Raw genomic sequence first — 19527 nt, forward strand, 5'->3', positions numbered from 1 at the left:
ATGCCTCCCGGCTTGCTGCCACGGCCTGTGCCGGCAGCCGGGGAGCGGCGCCCAGCCCTGCACGCCGGCACTGGGGCCACTCACGCTGGCGTGCGCCTTCCGGGCGCCGGCGGTGTGGGCCCCTGCGCCAGCTGTAGTCGGCCTCCTAAGGGCTTTGGGCCCATTTTTCAGGAATGTGCCCTTTACCTCATATTGCACTCTCATAGTTACAGTCTCTTGCTAATCGTATTATCCTCCAGTTTTCATGTACCTCTCTTTATCGGCTGAATTCAGGTATCATGACAGTGGATGTTTACAGCCGTGCTGATTCAAAAGTAAAACCCCCAAACCAAAAACCATGAATAGAACTCCACCACCCTTCACCATGCTCACCCTGGGACCGCCTGCCAGGAACAGCGCTAAGTGTGATTTTTATTTATATTTTGTTCATTCCCCCCCAGCTCTTCTAAGGCATTCAGTGCTGTGTACATCATTCTCCCCTCCTCCATTTTATCCTTACAATGGAACTGTGAGGGTTGCCAGGTCCCTCTTTGCCCACTGGTGTAATTATGCGCTTCTAGGGAACACCAGTTGTTATGGCCATTACTTGTTCTTTGTTTATTCTTGAATTACTGTTTTATTCGTGCTTTTCATATATTATTATTCACAACAATCCGTATCTTGCAAGCCTTTTGTAGACGTCCTTATTTCCAGAGGGCTCAAAATACCAAGACTTCTTGCAGAAACATTATTAGAATGTTTCTTTCAATACTGTAGAAACTTACTGGAATTATAAAGTGCGGAGGGTGGGGACAGGACATGGCGAGTATAAGATACTGGGGTGTATCCAGCTATATGCAGACTTTATGGAGCAGGATTTTCCCACTTCCCTCTCCTGTTGCACCTCATGGAGTGCTTCAAATTTTTTGCTTCAGGGGAGGGGGGGTAAGTGGACTCTCAGGAACGGCAGAGTGGGGGAAGTGTGGGTCTGGAGTGGGAGGGGAGAACCAGCACAAATTGCTGCCACCTCATCTGTAAATGGAAACGCCAGTACGTTAGAGGAGCAGCTTGGCTGGATACATGCCACTGGCGCTAATCGTAGACTATATTAATGCTGACCTAACATATAGCATGCTGAAGATTGTATTCCAATATGGCAGGCTAGGCTGAGAGGACTTTTGGTCCTCACTAGTTGTCATGAGATAGCATTTAGGCTGCAGTGATCAACTTTGATAATTTTAGAACCATTAGTAAAATTTAGTCAATGATATCACTTTACCCATTTTTTATTTTTGGTTCTAGCTAATTACAATTCATTTACCTGTAATCAGTCATGACAATGTATGCTAATGTAAGGACTGCATGTATTCAGCATTCGGAACACACAAGGTCAGAAACTGGTACTGGGAGCAGCATCTGGCATCCTGTTAACCACCACATTCATCAAGGTACAGGAATGAGACTGCAAAGATAAGCCTGTGATATCGTCAGGCCTTTGCTCACACAGTTCAGGGAGGATCTCTGATCGTATCTTCCGATATTTCCCTTAATGTGTTTTTTTTTAATAAAAAAAACAGCCACTGGAGGGGGGAATTTGAATCACGACCCTCTTGGGTTTTTTTATTATTAAAAAAACACACCTTTCTTCCAGTCCAAGCTGCTATTAGCCTCATAATCTATACAGGTTGCAGAATTTGACTTTTCCTGATACAGAATACGTTTTTAAGTGCATAATATGGACAACTCCAACCCTGGAGCTAATTCTCCACAAAGCAATCCAATACAGGTCAGAATCAAAAACCCACCCCCCAACCTGCATCCTGTTTCATTGCAATATAGGCAGCCAGAATCTATTTCTTTAAGTGAAGGAATGAGTTGTGTGGTGCATCAAGCTCTTCGGGATACTTTATTCGCAAGATAAAAAAGGGAAACGTGTACACTGAAGGATTCCCCCCCCCCCCCAATTGTCTTAAAGCCTTCCTCTTTAAGGTAAGATTTCCATTATACTGTTTCAAGTTAAAACTACTTGATCAAAAGCTTAAAAAAACCCTAGACTTTTAAAATTTATTGCAAAAGTTATGCCATGATAATCTCAACCTTGCAGGTTTAAATGTTCCGTTTAGTCAATCAGGTTCGCATCAGCTTCCATTAAGTGTCAAATACATTACTTTTAAATAAACCAAGCCAACAATAAAACACAAAGACCCACTGATTTCAGCAGCATCATCTTTGATATGATTAAAATGCCCAAGTTAATCACATATAAGCCCTTCCTCTTCATCCAACGGGAGGTGAGGATCTCGACAGTCACCCAGAGCTGCTGTCCTTCATAGTCAAATGGAGTTTCCCCAGGACAGGAAGAGGTCCAAGTGCTCCTAAGAGACAGCCGTTGTGGACGTGTTCACTTCTAGTCATCCACAAGCAGACAGAAGGCCTTCAGCTCCTTTGGTTTTAGAATCATTCCCTTTGGAAAATGAATCAGCCAGATTATGGCAATGTAATAACAGAAATAAATGTGCAATGCATGGCCTAAACCACTGTTCTACACAGTCTGGGACAACGTCCTTGTCTTTCTTTCTTCTGCAGATTTATTCCAGACACTGCGTATTGATGGCAGTCTGATTTTATCCATATTCTTGCTGTAAACATTGAGAAATATACCCAGGACTACTAATAAGCCTGACCATACATACCTAAAAAGGGGAAGAGAAAATAAAGCATCATATAAACATATGTTTCTGTACTTCACACTAAGGTGTCTTGTGGAAAGCAAAAGTGTAGACAGCAAGAATTATTAATTTAATACAGCGCCTCCTTCGATTTCTACAAATTCAACATGGATACATATTATTTGCTAATTTTCATTGCAATTGTTTATTGCTATTACATAAATCAGTGTCTCCCAAACATGATAACTGAGGCATGCTCCCCCCTCCCCCACGGAAAAAACACAATTCACTCAGACGGAATTAAAGTTCAGACTTGGTAAGGATCAGAATTGGTGGAGGAGCCCACTAATATAAAGAGCTTTAATCCCCAAACAGCTATCCGAGCATGTATCACCTCCGACATTCTGCATGCACAATAAGGGGGTGACTGTATGGGACACAGTTCCTGGATTCTGCATTAAGAGATCCTTGTTGCATCATGTGTGTGTGTCTAAAGTGCTGTCAAGTCGCAACCGACTTATGGCGACCCCTTTTGGGGTTTTCATGGCAAGAGACTAACAGGTGGTTTGCCAGTGCCTTCCTCTGCACAGCAACCCTGGTATTCCTTGGTGGTCTCCCATCCAAATACTAACCAGGGCTGACCCTGTTTAGCTTCTGAGATCTGACGAGATCAGGCTAGCCTGGGCCATCTAATAACGGCAGCGCTGATCACCAGTTTTGAAGGAGTGTGTGTGTGTAAAGTGCCGTCAAGTCACAGCCGACTTATGGCGACCCCTTTTTGGGGTTTTCATGGCAAGAGACTAACAGAGGTGGTTTGCCAGTGCCTTCCTCTGCACAGCAACCCTGGTATTCCTTGGTGGTCTCCCATCCAAATACTAACCAGGGCTGACCCTGCTTAGCTTCTGAGATCTGACGAGATCAGGCTAGCCTGGGCCATCTAATAATAACGCCAGCGCTGATCACCAATTTTGAAGGAGTGGGGAGGGATAAATCAAGGAACCACCAACTCCGTTGAACTTCTTTCCAGGAAGCATGAGTGCCAAGATCCTTGTGTAGAGCTGCTTGAGTTGGATCCAGCCAGCTTTTTCACTCGGAGTCACCCAATTCTCTCATCCCACATGGATTTTGTCCATGTTGGTCCCATGCACATCTTTTTAGTGATCAAAGGGGACCTCTTCCCCACCTTCTCACCAGTGGAAAAAACTAATTGGATCCAGCCCCATAAGAAGATCTGAGGATCAGGGCTTGGGCTACAGCCTAATTTTCATTTAGAAATATGTAAAAATTGATTTACCAAATTTATTTACCCATTTATTTACCAAATAGCCGTGAACATTTTCAATTCTTAAAAATTATCTGTGCTGACTGACCGAACAGTTCCCCAGTGAATACTCTAATATGACCTTGTAATTCAAGCTTACTGAGATACAAAACAGACATTAATTCCAGTTTCAGCTTCACAGAAAGAGGTTAAATTTTACTAATTTTTTAAATCAAATGTAAAGGCTACAGGTCAAACTGTAAAGCAACTGGTTTATTAAAGTAAATTAACGTAATAAGCAGTTTTATTTAAGACACAAACAAGACAACAGAAAACATTAAGTCTGTGTCTTATTCAGAGAGAGATTCTCTCTGAATAAATGGGAAATATGCCCACATTTACTAGCTTCTTGGGGTCCCTCCCACCACTGTTTTCAAGGTCAGCAAAAGGGAACCCTAACAGTATTGATTATGGTTCTAATTCCTGAGGAACAATCTGATCCCAGTCTACCTTCTGCGGTTGGTTTCTATGTTGCTAGCACAGGGACTGGACAACAAAGTGGAAGGGGGCCAACACTGAACAGGTACCTCCTGGAAAACTGAAAGGGGGGGGGGGTCTTACCAGGCACGAAATATAGCAGAATGCAGATTCCACTGCTGGGATCCAAGTGCATAGCAGTACACTGTCTCTTATAGCTTTTGTGTGCCCCTACATTTCCACTTCCCTAACTAGAACAATATTAGAGGTTTTGGAATACTATAAATATATAATATTAATTTTCAGCATATTCAAATTCACAGAACATAGACATGTGACTAATACTTACTGGAATGTGAATGGCTTTGTAAAAAACAAAAAGGAAAGTACAATGGTCATTGCTTTTCTTCCTGTTGTTACTGCAGAGGGGGGAAAGCATAAAAAACATTCATTCTTGCCCAATTAAAATATAGTTTTATGAGTTTTACAGATAAGCAACACAAACACGGAGCCTCAACCTCACAACTCAGTCAATCTTGAATGTTGTTGCAATGGATGGAAGGGATGGTTCGCAGTACAGAGAAAATTAGTTGAACTTGCACAAAACAAAGTTAGCAACGAGCCCAATTACCAGAGCGTCTCCCCCATCATTGGTGACGTGATGATGTCACTTCCAGAAGTGACATCATTGTGCCAGCAATGTCGAGGCCTAGGCCTCATTTTATGTCTAGTAAGACCCCTGCCAACCAATTGGACAGCACCTGGGAAAGGGGCCCCAAAACAGTAGGTCCCCTTCCAGCGGGGGTCTGGCAACCAATTTCAATGCTACTAGTGCATGCTCCTCAAAGGGAAGGATGGAAGGAGAAGGAACTGGAGATGACAGCCTGGAAGTCACTACAACTGATCCTTGGCACCTAACTACATAAATACGAGGGCTGTGAGCTTTAATTAATATGTGTGTGTGGGACGACATTTTAAATTAGCAAAGCTATGATTTAAGGCAATGCTTGTTTATTTTTATGGTTCCAGTACGTTAACAGCTCAAAGACATACTTCTATTTCAGTAAGAAGGAAATACAGTAATTTACATTTAAAGGATCGGTTCATTAAAAGGCAGATGACTTATTGTTGTATTTAACTGCGCAACTGGCCTAATAAATACTGCCTTACGCTGGGTGGTTATTACAGCTCGATTACGGTAGCCTCCTCCTCCTCAGCTCTTTTAAGCCTTAGCGCTATCAGGCAGACTTCATAGTTTAAGTGACTGTGCATGGTGGAACTCCCCTGCAGGCACAACAAGGTCAGCAAAATTATCTTGCTCAGTCTTCTGCTTTCACAAAAGATTTTGCAGTTATGAAGACCTTTTATGGGACCTTTTACCAGGCTTTTACCATACAGTGTATCTGTCTCATTATGCTACAATACGCAGCAATGAAAGAATAGGCAGCAGTGACACAGACGTTTCCCCCCCCCCCCCACAGATAGACAAAGCACTTCTTTATGGATGTGTTAAATATTTTATCTCCATTTAAAAAATGAAAAACGGAGGCACAAAAAGGTGAAGTAATTTGTCCAAGGTCACCTAGGTGTATGTTGCCAGAACTAAAACTCGTCATGATGCATACCTATTCTCTCCATGATCAGAGGAGCATGCCTATGATATTAGGTGCTGTGGAACACAGGCAGGACAATGCTGCTGCGGTCGTCTTTTTTGTGGGCTTCCTAGAGGCACCTGGTTGGCCACTGTGTGAAGAGACTGCTGGACATGATGGGCCTTGGTCTGATCCTGCAGGGCTTTTCTTATGTTCTTATGTAAAACTAGAGCTGAGGCTTTCTGATTCTGAAGGAAAATACTATTCATCCCTTACTTAAAGCAGGGATCGGGAAATACTGAACACCACAAGTGGAGCAGAAGCACAGAGAAGGTTGTAATCATCAAAATATTCAGGGTTACCGTGGAAGACAATAAGGAGTGCGGGGAAATTTTTAATACAAATGTTAACACAGACTCCTACAGCTTCCACTTGCTTTAGTTTAGTCTACTTTACTTTAATGATACAGCTCTATCAGCCTAGAGACCATGAGCTAAATCATTATAAAATCCCCTGAGATAAAATTAATCATTCATTTTCTATCTACCATCACCCTAGAAAATAATTTTGCAACTGATAGGGTTACACTTGCTTTTTTTCTTCCAATGTCTTTCAAGTTGTTGAAAGTCTTAGAATATATTTGGTTTTGAATATTGTAATTGACTTGTAAACATTGTCTATTTTAATGCTCTTGAGTGCATTGAGTTTTGATCATATACAAAAGTAACATCAGATTTTAAAAAGGCATTTTAAAACAGGCTACGTTTACGGCTAAGAAACTTGGAGATGCCCGTTTGGTAATTTCTTTTTTGCTACTTCCTTTGTTTCTACACATTTCTTTACCGCATAATGTATGTTCTGAGCTACATTTCTGAACTGAAAATGTGTGGAAAGTGAACTTTGCCAATTATCTAAAATTTATGCAAACAGCCTTTGTAAGTGGCAGCATTGGATCAAAACCAGGAGCTGTACACTGCTAAAATAATTTACCTTTTGCCACATGAATCCATACAACTATTCACAAAAACAAACAGCAGTAGATAAAGTGGAAATAATTTCATAAGCTTGACCAGACAGCAGGATTTTGTTAAGATCTTCTATTAAAACATGAATTATAAAATACCTGTTACTGCCAAAAGAGCCCCAAAAATTTTAATCAAAGCCAGAACAAAGGAGATTCCAAAATACCCAGTCAAAGAAAACAAGAATGCGTAGCCATATGTCTGAACTGGATGCTGCAAGAGCAACAAAAAAAAATTATTAGGAAAATGCAAAACAAACCCTGAGGTATTACAAAATGAAATAAAGTCTTGTAATCAACCGCCTGAACTAAAGTAAAATGCTCACAGCATTCAAAGATTTTATTTAATTCTGATTGAATAATAGAGAAAGTAATAACAAAATTATAAAAAAACACTTGACTTTCAAAAAGAATATAACTTTCTGATGAGGTTGCATCCTATAAGAGTTTTCAGGCTAAACAACTGGTATTAGTTTATGAATCACCACAATTTATCTTTCTTATTTTAAATACATGTAGCGTTCAAGCAGCACTAAGAATGGCCAAACTACATTAACAGCTTTTTTCAAACAAGTAGTCACACAGTACATAACGAAAACTCTACCCTTTTTTTAATTAAAAAAAAATAATGTGTTTACCTTTGAGCAAAACGTTACTGCTGGGGTTATGCCATTGGTGCAAGTCAGTCCCAACAAAATGTACAGGAAACCTATTGAATAGGAATACAAAACCTGCAATAGTTACAAAAACAAATTATTTTAATCTTGCGGTATTTTAAAGAGGCCATAAAATTGTGAGCTTTGTGGCTCTGTTAGCACATTCTCTTTGATGGAAGGATAGCTGTTACTTTGGGAAGTAACATTTCTCTAGCAGACTGTGGGCCCTTTCACACAATTAACTGAAGGGCTATCTATGTTTCTGAAGGACTAAAGCTGCAATCCTGAATGGGGGGAGCCAACGCTCCTTAGGAGCCGGCGTGAGTGTCCCTTTAACCTGGGATAAGGGGCACTTACGCCATCCCGGGGTCAAACAAGCTGGTATCGGGGAGTTGCAGAACTACGCCCCCTGCCACCAGCGCAGCCATGCTGGCAGGGAATTCCCAGAAGGGAAAGCCCACACCGGCATGGGGTGGCGTTCCTGGGGGTGGAGTTGCCTTTAGGCAGCTTCCTAACCCCTTGCGCCCCAGGAATGCCCCCTCTCGCAGCATTGTGGTATGCCACCTTTTCAGGTGGCACAACCCCATTGATTTCAATGGGGGAATTTTCGGTTGTTTTTTTTTTTGTGTGTGTATTTTTAATGATTTAATTCCTTTTTGGCAGATCTACCCCCCCTTTCAGGAATAGGCTGCTCATTGATAAGCATGCTTCATCTGAAAATTAACACACTGACATGGAGTAGGGTTGCCAGCTCCAGGTTGGGAAATACCTGGAAATTTTGGGGGTGGAGCCTGGGGAGGGTGGGGTTTGGAAAGGGAAGTGACTTCAACAGGGTATAATGCCATACAGTCCACCTTCCAAAGCAGCCATTTTCTCCAGGGAACAGATCCCTGTTGCCTGGAGATCAGTTGTAATAGTGAGAGATCTCCAGCCACCACCTGGAGGTTTGGGAACTCAAAGTGCGCCTTGTGCTGAAAATACTGGAGTACTGCAAAGAACCAGCACTAGTGGTCCACTGTCCAATATGCTGATATTACAATATACAAGCTATGTAAAGTTCAATTAAGAATTATTTGTCTGGATAGTAAATTTTTCAAATGAATATTTTTATAATACCGTTACTTTAACTGCATAAGTACTAGTACAATAACGTTGGATACAGAAATGACAGTTGAAGGTTTGCTTCATAAATAGGATACACAATTGTATCAATATTCACTTAGACATATGGTTATTCTTTGCACCATTGATGCCACTGGATTCCATAAGAAGATGGGCTTCTGGTATTTATACCCATTTCACCTATTCAGGCTTCATCAATCCAAGAAATCCTTGGGTGGCTGCAGGTCAAGGTGCTTATCCAAACACGAGGAGTATGCCTCACTTATTCAAAAGGACATCCTTACTTACAAAGACATCCTTTTGAATAAGTGAAGCACACTCCTCATGTTTGGATAAGCACCTGCAATTCCTTGTTTTCATTCATATCCAGAAACACAGTGGGTACAAATGAAGAAGAGCAATTAGGTATGCACACTCTGGTATTAGGGTTACCAGCTCTGGGTTGGGAAATACCTGGAGATTTTGGGGGTGGAGCCTGAGGAAGGCGGAGTTTGGGGAGGGGAGGGGACTTCAGTGGGGTATAATGTCATAGAGTCCACCTTCCAAAGCAGCCATTTTCTCCAGGTGAACAGATCTCTATCACCTGGAGATCAGTTGTAATCCCAGGAGATCTCCAGCTACCACCTGGAGATTGGCAACCCTATCTGATATATATGCCCACACATTCAAAAAGCACTTTAATGCACCTAGGCTCATGTATGTGTGATCCAATACCTTGGAAAATGAAGGGTCTCGGTTCACAGAAACAGGAGCCTATATGCACTGAGGTATATGCAGTTAGGCCAGTGAACAACCAAGGATGGGTGTGGCGCATATCTGAAAGCAAAGCAGTGCACTGAAATTAGTACTGCATTTTAAATAAAACAGGGGTACATTGATTACAAGAAAATATACACTGACGCCATACATTTCAAACCACTTATTCAGAACGGTACATTAATAAGTTTCCCCTTTATCTTGTTTAGCACCAAATCAGAAGTAGCCCTGAAGGAAAACGGTATTAATTAGCACAGGGATTTCATGCAATAGTTACTCTTTTTGACTGGCTGATGGAAGCTGAGACTGGTTGTCCCAGTTCGACCATTTGGACCAGGAGGGATCCATAGCATGGCTGTAATAGCTCCTATGTGTCTTCTGAGTCTCCGCATCTGATCTTACGTGGCGCTATTCCTAAATAATTTTAAGACTGCAATGTGCTCTCTCAATTTAGTTAATAGTGAACACTACTTTATCCCTTCTACTCCTAGAATGGCCTTTACAAGGTGTCTGCTGTCGGGAGAGGAGGGGATTGTGATTGTAAGCCACTCTGAGACTCCTTATAGTAGAGAAAAGTGGGGTATAAAAACCAGCTCTTCTTCTTTATCAGTAAAATATGAAATCTGTACCCCCAGTGGGGATGCCAGCCTCCAGGGGGGACCAGGGGATCCCCCAGAATTACTGCTCATTTCCAGACTACAGAGATCAGTTCCCCTGGGGGAAAAATGCTTTGGAAGGGGGACTCTATGGCATTGTACCCCACTGAGGTCGCTGTCCTTCCATCCTCAAATAAATCTCCAGGAGTTTCCCAACCTAGATTTGGCAACCCTACCCCCCACCCCCCCAATCCCCTGTTGGAGTTCAGGGTGGATCTGACAACCCTAACCCCCAGTGATCATTTGCAAACACAACCTCAGATTAAATTATATTTTTGACAAATATGCAGATGTGCACATTATGAGACTGAACAGGGTAACGTTAATATAGCCATGAGTAGTAAGCTAAACTATTCAATGGCAGTAGTCCTTGCTTCGACAAGACTCAGAGTAAAATGGTACAAAGGTGTCTAGTGAAGTTTTACATTTGAATTGATAATGTAACTGCTGATATTGCAAAGAAGACACATTTAGATTGCTGAATTTCTATAAATTTATGTTTGAAACCAATGCATTTTAAAATATTTTTTTTGTTTCTCTTGGTATGCTTTTTGGCCAGGGGGGGGGGAAACTATTAGTATAATAAAAGGCAGACAGGAAGTTAGGGTTAGATCATTAATAGTAGCTCAACTTGACATTTGGACAATGAAGAAAGCTGACAGGAAGAAAATTGATTCATCTGAAATTTAGTGTTAGAGGAGAGTATTACGGATACCATGGACTTCCAGACAAATAAGTGGGTTCTAGATCAAATCAAGCCTGAACTCTCCCTAGAAGCTAAAATGACCAAACTGTGGCTGTTGTAATTTGGTGACATTATGAAAAAACAAGAGTCACTGGAAAAGACAATAACGCTAGAAAAAGTTGAAGGCAGCAGGAAAAGAGGAAGACCTGACATGAGATGGATAGACTCAATCAAGGAAGCCATGGCCCTCAGTTTGAAAGACTTGAGCAAGGCTGTTAATGATAAGATGTATTGGAGATAATTGATTCATAGGGTCACCGTAAGTCAGAAGTGACTTGACGGCACTTGACACACACAACTTAACATAGAAGACAAAAATGCACCAGAATTCTACATCTGGACACCTACTTAACAGAATGACAATACAGAATGGAACATTTACCATTTCAGAGTTTGATCCATTGTGCAACTTCATAGCTTTTTCCTGTACATTGCCTATCACTGCGTCTGCACAGAGGGCAAGAGATATGAGGACCACACCTTAAAGTAAACAGAAAAAAGGGAAATGAACACACAGATTTCAAATTAGTATGTAACAACCAAGAACCTGCAGGGAGGATCCTATGAATTTTGTGCCCCCTCCCACTGCCTTCTATTGCTTGTCCCTCCCACTGATATTTTCCTCTCCCTTTTTGTCTGCCCCCCCCACTATTTCTGTCTCTTCTCTCCTCTTGGACTCTGTTGCCTTCCCCTCATTTATCAGCTAAAGAACAAGCAACAAACATTGTCGAATTAATGTCACCGGACTTGTGATTTAAGTTTTGTCCCGAACCATGGCTCTCATAAGGCCTTTCTGTTTGCAGTTTGAGACTTGGGGTGCTGTTTGTGAAACAGAAAACAAAAGTCCCTTGGGAATTTACAAAAATAGATGTGGATCCAGTTTCTAAAAAGAAGCAAGGACATTAGATCCAGTTTCTAAAAAGAAGCAAGGGCATTTCCTATATATTTCATCACCACTTGCATACTTTTAATCATTACAGAGGGGTATCTAATTTGTATAAATGGTGTAAGGGATAATAAATGGAGCAATGGAGAAAACCCACAGAAGACCTCCTAAGCCTTTTTAAAATTATGCTGTCTTTCCAGGTTTTGTTTTGATCGATCATCTCTACTATTGTAGGATAAATGGGGGTTGGGAAAGAAACTCTTATTGTCGTCATCCCCCACAATTCAGAATGTATATTCTTCCCGGGTCCAAGAAAGAAGCTGTTTCTTTCTTTGCTGTCAATGTATTTAATGTATGAACAGAATTCTTAGTACTGTGTGTTTCTTTAGGCTTGTTTTTCCCTTTTGCACAATAATGCTTACCATGTTCTTCAATGCTATTAAAAGAGCTTTAAATCTAATTTTCCAATGTCTGCCGGACACAATACTGGTAATATTGTTCACAAAGCCAATACTTTAAACTCACTCAGCTTTTATGTTTATAACATTTGTATCAGCAAAAATTACAAGTTCCGTTTAACCTCCAAGCACAGTTTTGTCTCCTTGGGCAAAACTGTCACATGTAAATAGATTTGCCCTTGACAGTGTGAATGTTTAAAGAATTTTGATTAAATTACACGAGTCAAAAAATGCTTTGGCTAAGAATCATACCAACTTGGGTGTAAATGCTGTCACTAAATTTGATTATAAAGTGGCAGAAGAAAATCTAACATTATATAGTGACCAACATCAAAGCATTATTGTTCCATATTCAGATGTGCTGGGCCAGCCCAAAAGGCTTACAGTAGGACATCCCAGCAACTCTGGCTGCTGTGACTTCACAAACAGAATTGTGCAGCCATTGCAGGAATGAGACAACTATGTCGCAAACAGAAATTTTTAGTCAGACGTACCCTTTCACAAAAAGCGTAATTCTTGTAAACATTCATTTCTAACAAAGAACGTTTTTTTAAGGCTTTACCTGTCAAGTTGAAATTTGGTGCAATTGTGCTATCAGCAAGAGTAAACCATATCAAGCCCAAGCTCATACATATTGCGGCAGAAACATCAGCGATATTGTAACGTTTTCCTATGGCCAGAAAGAAAATAACAGGGTTGACGCAACATCTGATTTTTCAATTTGATCTTCAGCACACGGAAAGCAGCATCAAGTATCCAGTCTATCCCTGCTGCCAAAATCTTTGCGCCAATTCATTCATTCATTCATTCTCTTACCAACACAGTGCTGCTTCAACTGCCTGAAACCTTCCCACTCTTCTGCAGTACCATACGTAACAGGAGAACATGTGGAGATGGTGGATGATGTATATTCCTGTGGGGAATGTGCATTCCTCTGGCATCGTGATTCTTTGACCCTTTGGTGTTGCGTTTTGCTTCTTGGGGGTCTCCCCAGGCCTCAGCAAAGGATTGGGTGGTCCAGGGTTACTGCACCCAAGGCCCCCTTGTCCCCTCAGGAGGGCTTTCTCCTCGGACCAGTTGTGGTGTCCTTATATTCTCCCCCCTTCACTTCTGGCCCTCCCCTCTGGGTCCTGACAGGACCAATCCCCAGGTGTTGGCTCCTTCTGGCTTTCCTCTCCTCCACCCATTCTCCCCTGGGTTGTCATCTGGCCCACCATCTGTGGGTCTCCACTGGAGCTGCCCTGGCCAGGGGGTCAAGGGCTACGATCCTTTGGCTTCTGGGGTGGCCATCCTTGGTAGGTGGAGTCTGTCTTATCTTCACTAATGTTGCTGCTTCCCTGGCACCAGCTGATGACATCACCAGCCAGGAGGCCTATGGCCTTGATGGCTGCTGCTGGAGGCTGCCCCTCTCTGGAGCCCAATGCATCCTCCGGGTTCCATGTGAGCAGCTGGAGGGACAAGAGGTTGGGTGACGGGGTGGGCTCCTGACTCAGCACTAGCCTTGGTAGCAGTGGCAGGATCTGGCAGGTTGTGGCTGCTGGAGTCATCAGTGTTGGCGGCCCGGGGTATAACATAGCTGGTCTGGTCTCTGATGTCAGCAGCTGTGCTGGGCTTGGGATAGCTAACCTGGATGGAGGCATGGCTGCGCTTGGAGCAACTGGCCCCAATCAGCAGCGGCTCCTAATCAGGTATGTCAGGCAAGGGGGCTGCCAGGTTGAGGCCAAAGGTCAGGATGGGAACCAAACCCAGACAACTCCCTATATCAGTGCAGCCCACTGTGGTAGCATGAAGAATAGCAGCAGCATCTGCTCTTCCCACAAGATCTCCCTGACTATGTTTACTGGAGAAGTGTTGGAATCAGTGACCATGCCACCCTGGCAAAATATGGCCTCACTTACACAGGTGGGAATAATGTGATGAAAATGCTGAAGTAGGAATGGACTGTGCCACTTTCGAATACAGTAGGAGAATCACAACAGGTTTCCTTTAGGAATGTTCTTAAATGTTAAAAACTCCTTGCCAACAGAAAACTAGATCAGTAAGCAGAGATGGGTGTATAAGCTTTCTCCCTGATGGAGTAGTTTTCTATTTGCATGGAGTAGTTTATGTGAAGGAACCTACAAAGGTGGAACCCATCATCTGTATTCCAAAGTGGTACATTCCATTCTATCACTATCACATTCTCCAGAATGTATAATTCAGTCCTATGAACCTGCCCTTTCAGGCAATATATTTGTCAACAATACCAAAAGAGATGGCCTCCACACATCTTCTGGGGAACTGAAATTTCATGATGTATAACTCTGGTTGTGCACCATTCAAAGTCTTTCGACCCATGCATATGAATTTTGTAAGTAGCACACTGTACCATCCTTTCTAACATGTTTAGAGGAGTTATCCAAATACTTGGATTGCTTACATTAAATGGCAAAAGAGGATTTTGGCCTTGAAATCCCTTTAATATTGCAGATCTTACATCATCATTATGTTGTTCTTTTTATCACTCCATTACTGAACTGCCTCTGAGCTTCAAAATGCTCGGCTAGCTGCACTTAAAGCAACAGAACATCACACACCCATTCAGAAACCTATTTTGTTGGATTTACCAGTGTACAGAAAAGGGAGGAGGGAACCCAGCATAAGCATGGGACCACAATGTTCATTTGTGGTTAAACAACAGAGGACTGGTAACACTTTAAAGATTTTATTAATGGAACTAGAAGATTAACCATTTAGGTGAAAGCGTCTATCAAGACAAGGGGTCTCAAATATTACAGTGTTTCTTCTACTCGGACTTCCCACAATTATAACTAAGACCGCCTCCAATAAAAATAACACGGCAGTGCTAACTTTCCTTGAAAGGTTTTACAAGATGAAAACATACTGTCCTACAATGTGCTTGGAGGTCACCAAAGAAGCAGAAAGGCAGTGGAAGACTAGCTGGCTGCCCCGCAGCATAAACGGAATTACATAGCCACTGCTGGGGCATACGCACATGCAACTGGATGAAGAACGGATACAAGTCTAATCATTCAACTGCTGGGGTTTAGAAGAGAGTTGTTGCTCAATTAGCATCTCCCTACACGTTCCAGTAGCAGGCAATATATTCTTGTGTTAAAGACAGCTTCTGGTGCTTTTCCAGCCAATTATTAAGCTTATCTTCACAAGCACAAAGGCTTAAATTAAAATTGAGATTTTCACAAGCAAGATTGTGAAAGCTGTAGAAAAAATGTGTGGGGAACATCTGCATTGTTTACAGTTTAGTCTATGTTTCTATTGGCTGTTAGCTCAAGTTCAGAAGTCAGTTGAGGATTTGAATGTAACCAAAATCACATGGGGGGTGGGGAGAGAAAAGGAACTCCCACTGTGTCTTTACAAGGTTTATTTTCTGAAACGAACAGCATTAAATAGCAAGAATTAGGCATACCTTGTATAAAGACTCCTCCTATCATAACTGGGATTAGTTTACAGCACTTGAAGATTACTTGTGTAGGATAATTCAGGTATCCTAAAGAGGTATTTGATAAACCCATTGTCCCCACTGTTAGAAAAGCTATCATCATGTAGGTTTTGCCTGGGATCCTGAAAAATATAAATGAAACTATGTATTGGGAGCAAACGGTAAAACTAATGAGAGGCTTTAAATACTATGATCAACAGAAAATACAAATAAAAGCTGGTGTCCTTCACAATATCTATAAAAGTGCCGAAATCTAAGTATCTTTAATTTGGAATGGTGACAAAGGCTTTTTCCTATTGTAAGATCCTGAAGGGTAGTTCTACTACTTTTTTATAGACCTTTTTATTTTTCAAAACAGCAAGCAGGCTAACAAACAAGCAACTAGTAACACAATCCACCAAACACAGCTACTATGTACCTTTCATTCTTTGGAATAGAAGTCTCATATCAATCTACTGAAAAGAAAGCAGGGAAGACCCAAAGCTCATTCTCCAACCAGGGAACACACCCCTATGGTCTTAGAAAATGGGATTATTCCAAAATAACTTGAGAACTTTGCTTGTGGGGACCTTCAAATTGTCTCCCATAAAGATAACTACAAAATCTTGATTTCCTGAACCTTACCTGTTATATTATATGTTGCATTTTTTTAAAAAATGCTGCAACCCATGTTCCCCTATAGAAACTTTCCTGATTTCCTTTTCTGCATGCAGCTCTTTGTGATCAATTAGAAGGCTGCTCTAAAGACCCTTGAGATTCCAAAAGCGGCTTTTGGAGTAACGTAAGAAGGAAAGCCTATCGCCAGAACAAGGGTGTTTGAAACAGACTGCTAGATCCCAGATTTTAGCAAGAGTTTGCACTGTACTTCTGACAACACACAGCTGTTTCAGACTTTCTGAAACACCTGACACCTAGCATGTGATTTTACTGGGATTATTTTATGTAGTCCAGTAAAGTAAATTCATTTTACACATAGAGTAAATGGGAAAGGCGTGCTTCTCTCAATATAAAACATCTTATGAGTGTATGAATATATGTGGCATTTTTGTTTGGATGCAATTAAAGTTCGCAATCCACAATTTTCCATATTAAGAGGAGACAGTGAGGCCATTCTACATCATATCCATTTGAATTTGCACAACTCATAAACTGCTGACAAGTTAATAACAGGTGGTATTTTAAAGGGATCTACAAAAATATCAGGTACAATGTTTAGACACAGATTTGATTTGACTGCACTATTACATTACGATCTTAAGCAGAGTTATACCATTCTCAGTCCATTGAAGAACCAAACTAAACATGACGGTGGCTAAAGGTCCATCCCATGGCTGATGACGTCATTTTAGAAGCAGTTGTAGTTCTTTAAAAATTGCCACAAGGTCCCAATCTGAATCAGGTGTATGGTGGCCCCAGGAACTCTTTCCCCTCCCATGCCTTGTCAGGTGCAAAAACGGCCCCCCATGGGCTGTTTAATATGGTCCTAAATCAATCTAAGGTCACTGAACTCTGCTTAGGACTGCATTGTCTGTTTAGCAAACCATGTTTAGATTTAATGGATAATCAAACAAACTGCCTTAAGATGGGAGTCAAATTTAACACACTTAATTTTTATATAATTTAAGACACAGAGAATAATTATCATACCGTCTCCTCTTGTCCTGAATAAGCTGCAGCTCTATTAGTCCAAAAATAGAATAAAACCCAAATTGCACTAGTGTTAGGTACCAGCCAAAGGGCTTAAACCCCTCCACTGAAAATATCAGTTCCTGAAAAAAAGACCACCAAGATGGTTTTTAAAAAATATTTCCCCTATAGTCATATTACATGGTTTATAATAAGCATGCAACTTGTAAATTCAGTTTCATCAGAAGTTTTCTGTCTTTGCATCCAGTCATTTCCCCTATCTAAAAATGTATCGTTAGAGAAAATTAATTATTTCTCACTTGGTATTGATTCAGGTACTTGAAATTTGAACAGTTGTTTCCCATTTAAAGAAAGTAAGACTAGAAACTGGGGCTACTTTGGACCACAGGGAGGAGTCCAAGTTTCTAGAAATGACAGATTTGATCCAACAGTCATATCATGCTGATGGAAGCCATTTCTGTATTCCAACACGGTCGTACACCAAATTTGATACCATTTGTATTTGCCCGCTCATTTCTAATAAATGCCATTAGTCTTTTTTTTTTTTTTTGTAACTGCCACCAGTAACAGCAGAGGGGGAAGGAGAAGCAGCCCTTTTCCTGTAGCTTTCAGTTGGCTTAATATAAAAGAACATAATTTGGTAGAAATAATAATTCATTATAGTTGGCACTACTATAGTCCGCATGTGTATCTAAAACAGAGAAGGGCTATTTCACAAACCGCACATGGAAAATCTGGGATTGTCATTCATGCTGGCAAGCAGGAGGAACTTGGTTGTACAATGATACATGTGCCCAGCATCTTGTTTAAATTGAGTCACTATGCATGCAACATGCTATGTGTTCAATTACCAGCACAATGCCAGCCCTGGGGGTAGCTCTCTGATAAACTAGCATGGCACACACAGTGGCTGAAGGCCCCATTTTAAGTAAGATGCTAGCATGCGCAACCTCACATGGTTAAATTCTTCTTGCTCACCAGTAATGTGTTTAAATTGGACCCCAGACTATACAAGCAGGAGGGCTGCAGTCAATTAAGAGTCTTTGATGAACATATTTGCATGATCCAAGTACTTGCTGAAGTCATATGATCTATCAAACCTGTTTCTAATTCCCAAAATTAATAATTTGGTTAACTGAATAAACACACTTAAATTTTCACCCCAGCCTGAAGCCCCTCATATGTGCCTCAAAGTACTCACAAAATTGTTTTCCTCATTTGCTTAAATGAAAGGGGCAATTTTGGTTGTGCATACCTTTGTAGGTGCACAACATCCTGTAACGCTGAAATGAATAGAGAATCACAAAGAAAATGCAGTAGGTAATAATGATAATTCTGCAGAAGGAAATACATACATTATTATAAACATTAAATGATGGCACATACCTGTAGATATCCATAAATAAGATAGAACAGAAAAACTCCAGAAATGCAAATGAAAAACTGAGTGACCTTCTTAAATTTGCTGAGATTAATTCCAAGGACTATTACATCATCTACTGATTTGATATGTGGTGACATCACTTGGGATTTTGAAGGTACACTGATAGATACATGCTTCCGAGAGGAATTGTATTTCAGATCCATGATTCCTAATTTGCTGCATTCGGTGATAATGAAGTCTTTTCTTTATTTGTTTGGAAACTGAAAACAACATAAAATCAGATTACATCATCATTCACAAATGAAAGTCATACAAAGTTTCCCCACTGTAAAGACATAATTATTGTAAAAAAAAAATTGCTTGAAGATGGTACAAAGATTTTTTAAATTCCTAAAACTGCTTCCAAACCATCATATTTCAGCAAGATAACAAACAGGTGTGCTAGAACTGGTTATCTTGATTCAACATAACACTAGTGACATCCAAAGTTATATAATGCTAGTGAGAAAAAGGCCAGAAATAAAATAATCCCTAGATTTCATAAACTACAGTATGTATTAATTCACGGACAACTTCCTCCTCTCTTAACAAATGTAACACTTCTATCTTAGTTCGACATTTCCTGAATGTAACAGTCATATTATAGCACAATGGTCTGAAAAGGTTCAAGTCCATTTATAAACATGATGGTTACAACTTTGCAATATGCACACAATGCAAATCATCCCAATACGCACCTATGTTGGATGAAAGTTCCT

At 40.9% G+C, this 19527-nt stretch overlaps 1 protein-coding gene across 1 annotated transcript; it reads right to left on the reverse strand.

The window, feature by feature from the left end:
• Nucleotides 1-2279: 2279 nt before the first annotated feature.
• SLC35B3 (solute carrier family 35 member B3) lies at nt 2280-19027 on the reverse strand. Its single transcript, XM_056854235.1, has 9 exons — nt 18772-19027; nt 17386-17507; nt 15706-15860; nt 12841-12948; nt 11317-11414; nt 7638-7730; nt 7102-7213; nt 4736-4805; nt 2280-2672 (listed from the first exon to the last, which is right to left on the reverse strand). Exons 1-9 carry the CDS (start codon nt 18970-18972, stop codon nt 2522-2524), a joined length of 1110 nt encoding a protein of 369 aa, XP_056710213.1. The 5' UTR covers nt 18973-19027; the 3' UTR covers nt 2280-2521.
• Between the last annotated feature and the right edge of the window lie 500 nt (nt 19028-19527).

Source organism: Euleptes europaea, chromosome 8 (assembly GCF_029931775.1).
Source record: "Euleptes europaea isolate rEulEur1 chromosome 8, rEulEur1.hap1, whole genome shotgun sequence".
NCBI classification, from domain to species: domain Eukaryota; kingdom Metazoa; phylum Chordata; class Lepidosauria; order Squamata; family Sphaerodactylidae; genus Euleptes; species Euleptes europaea.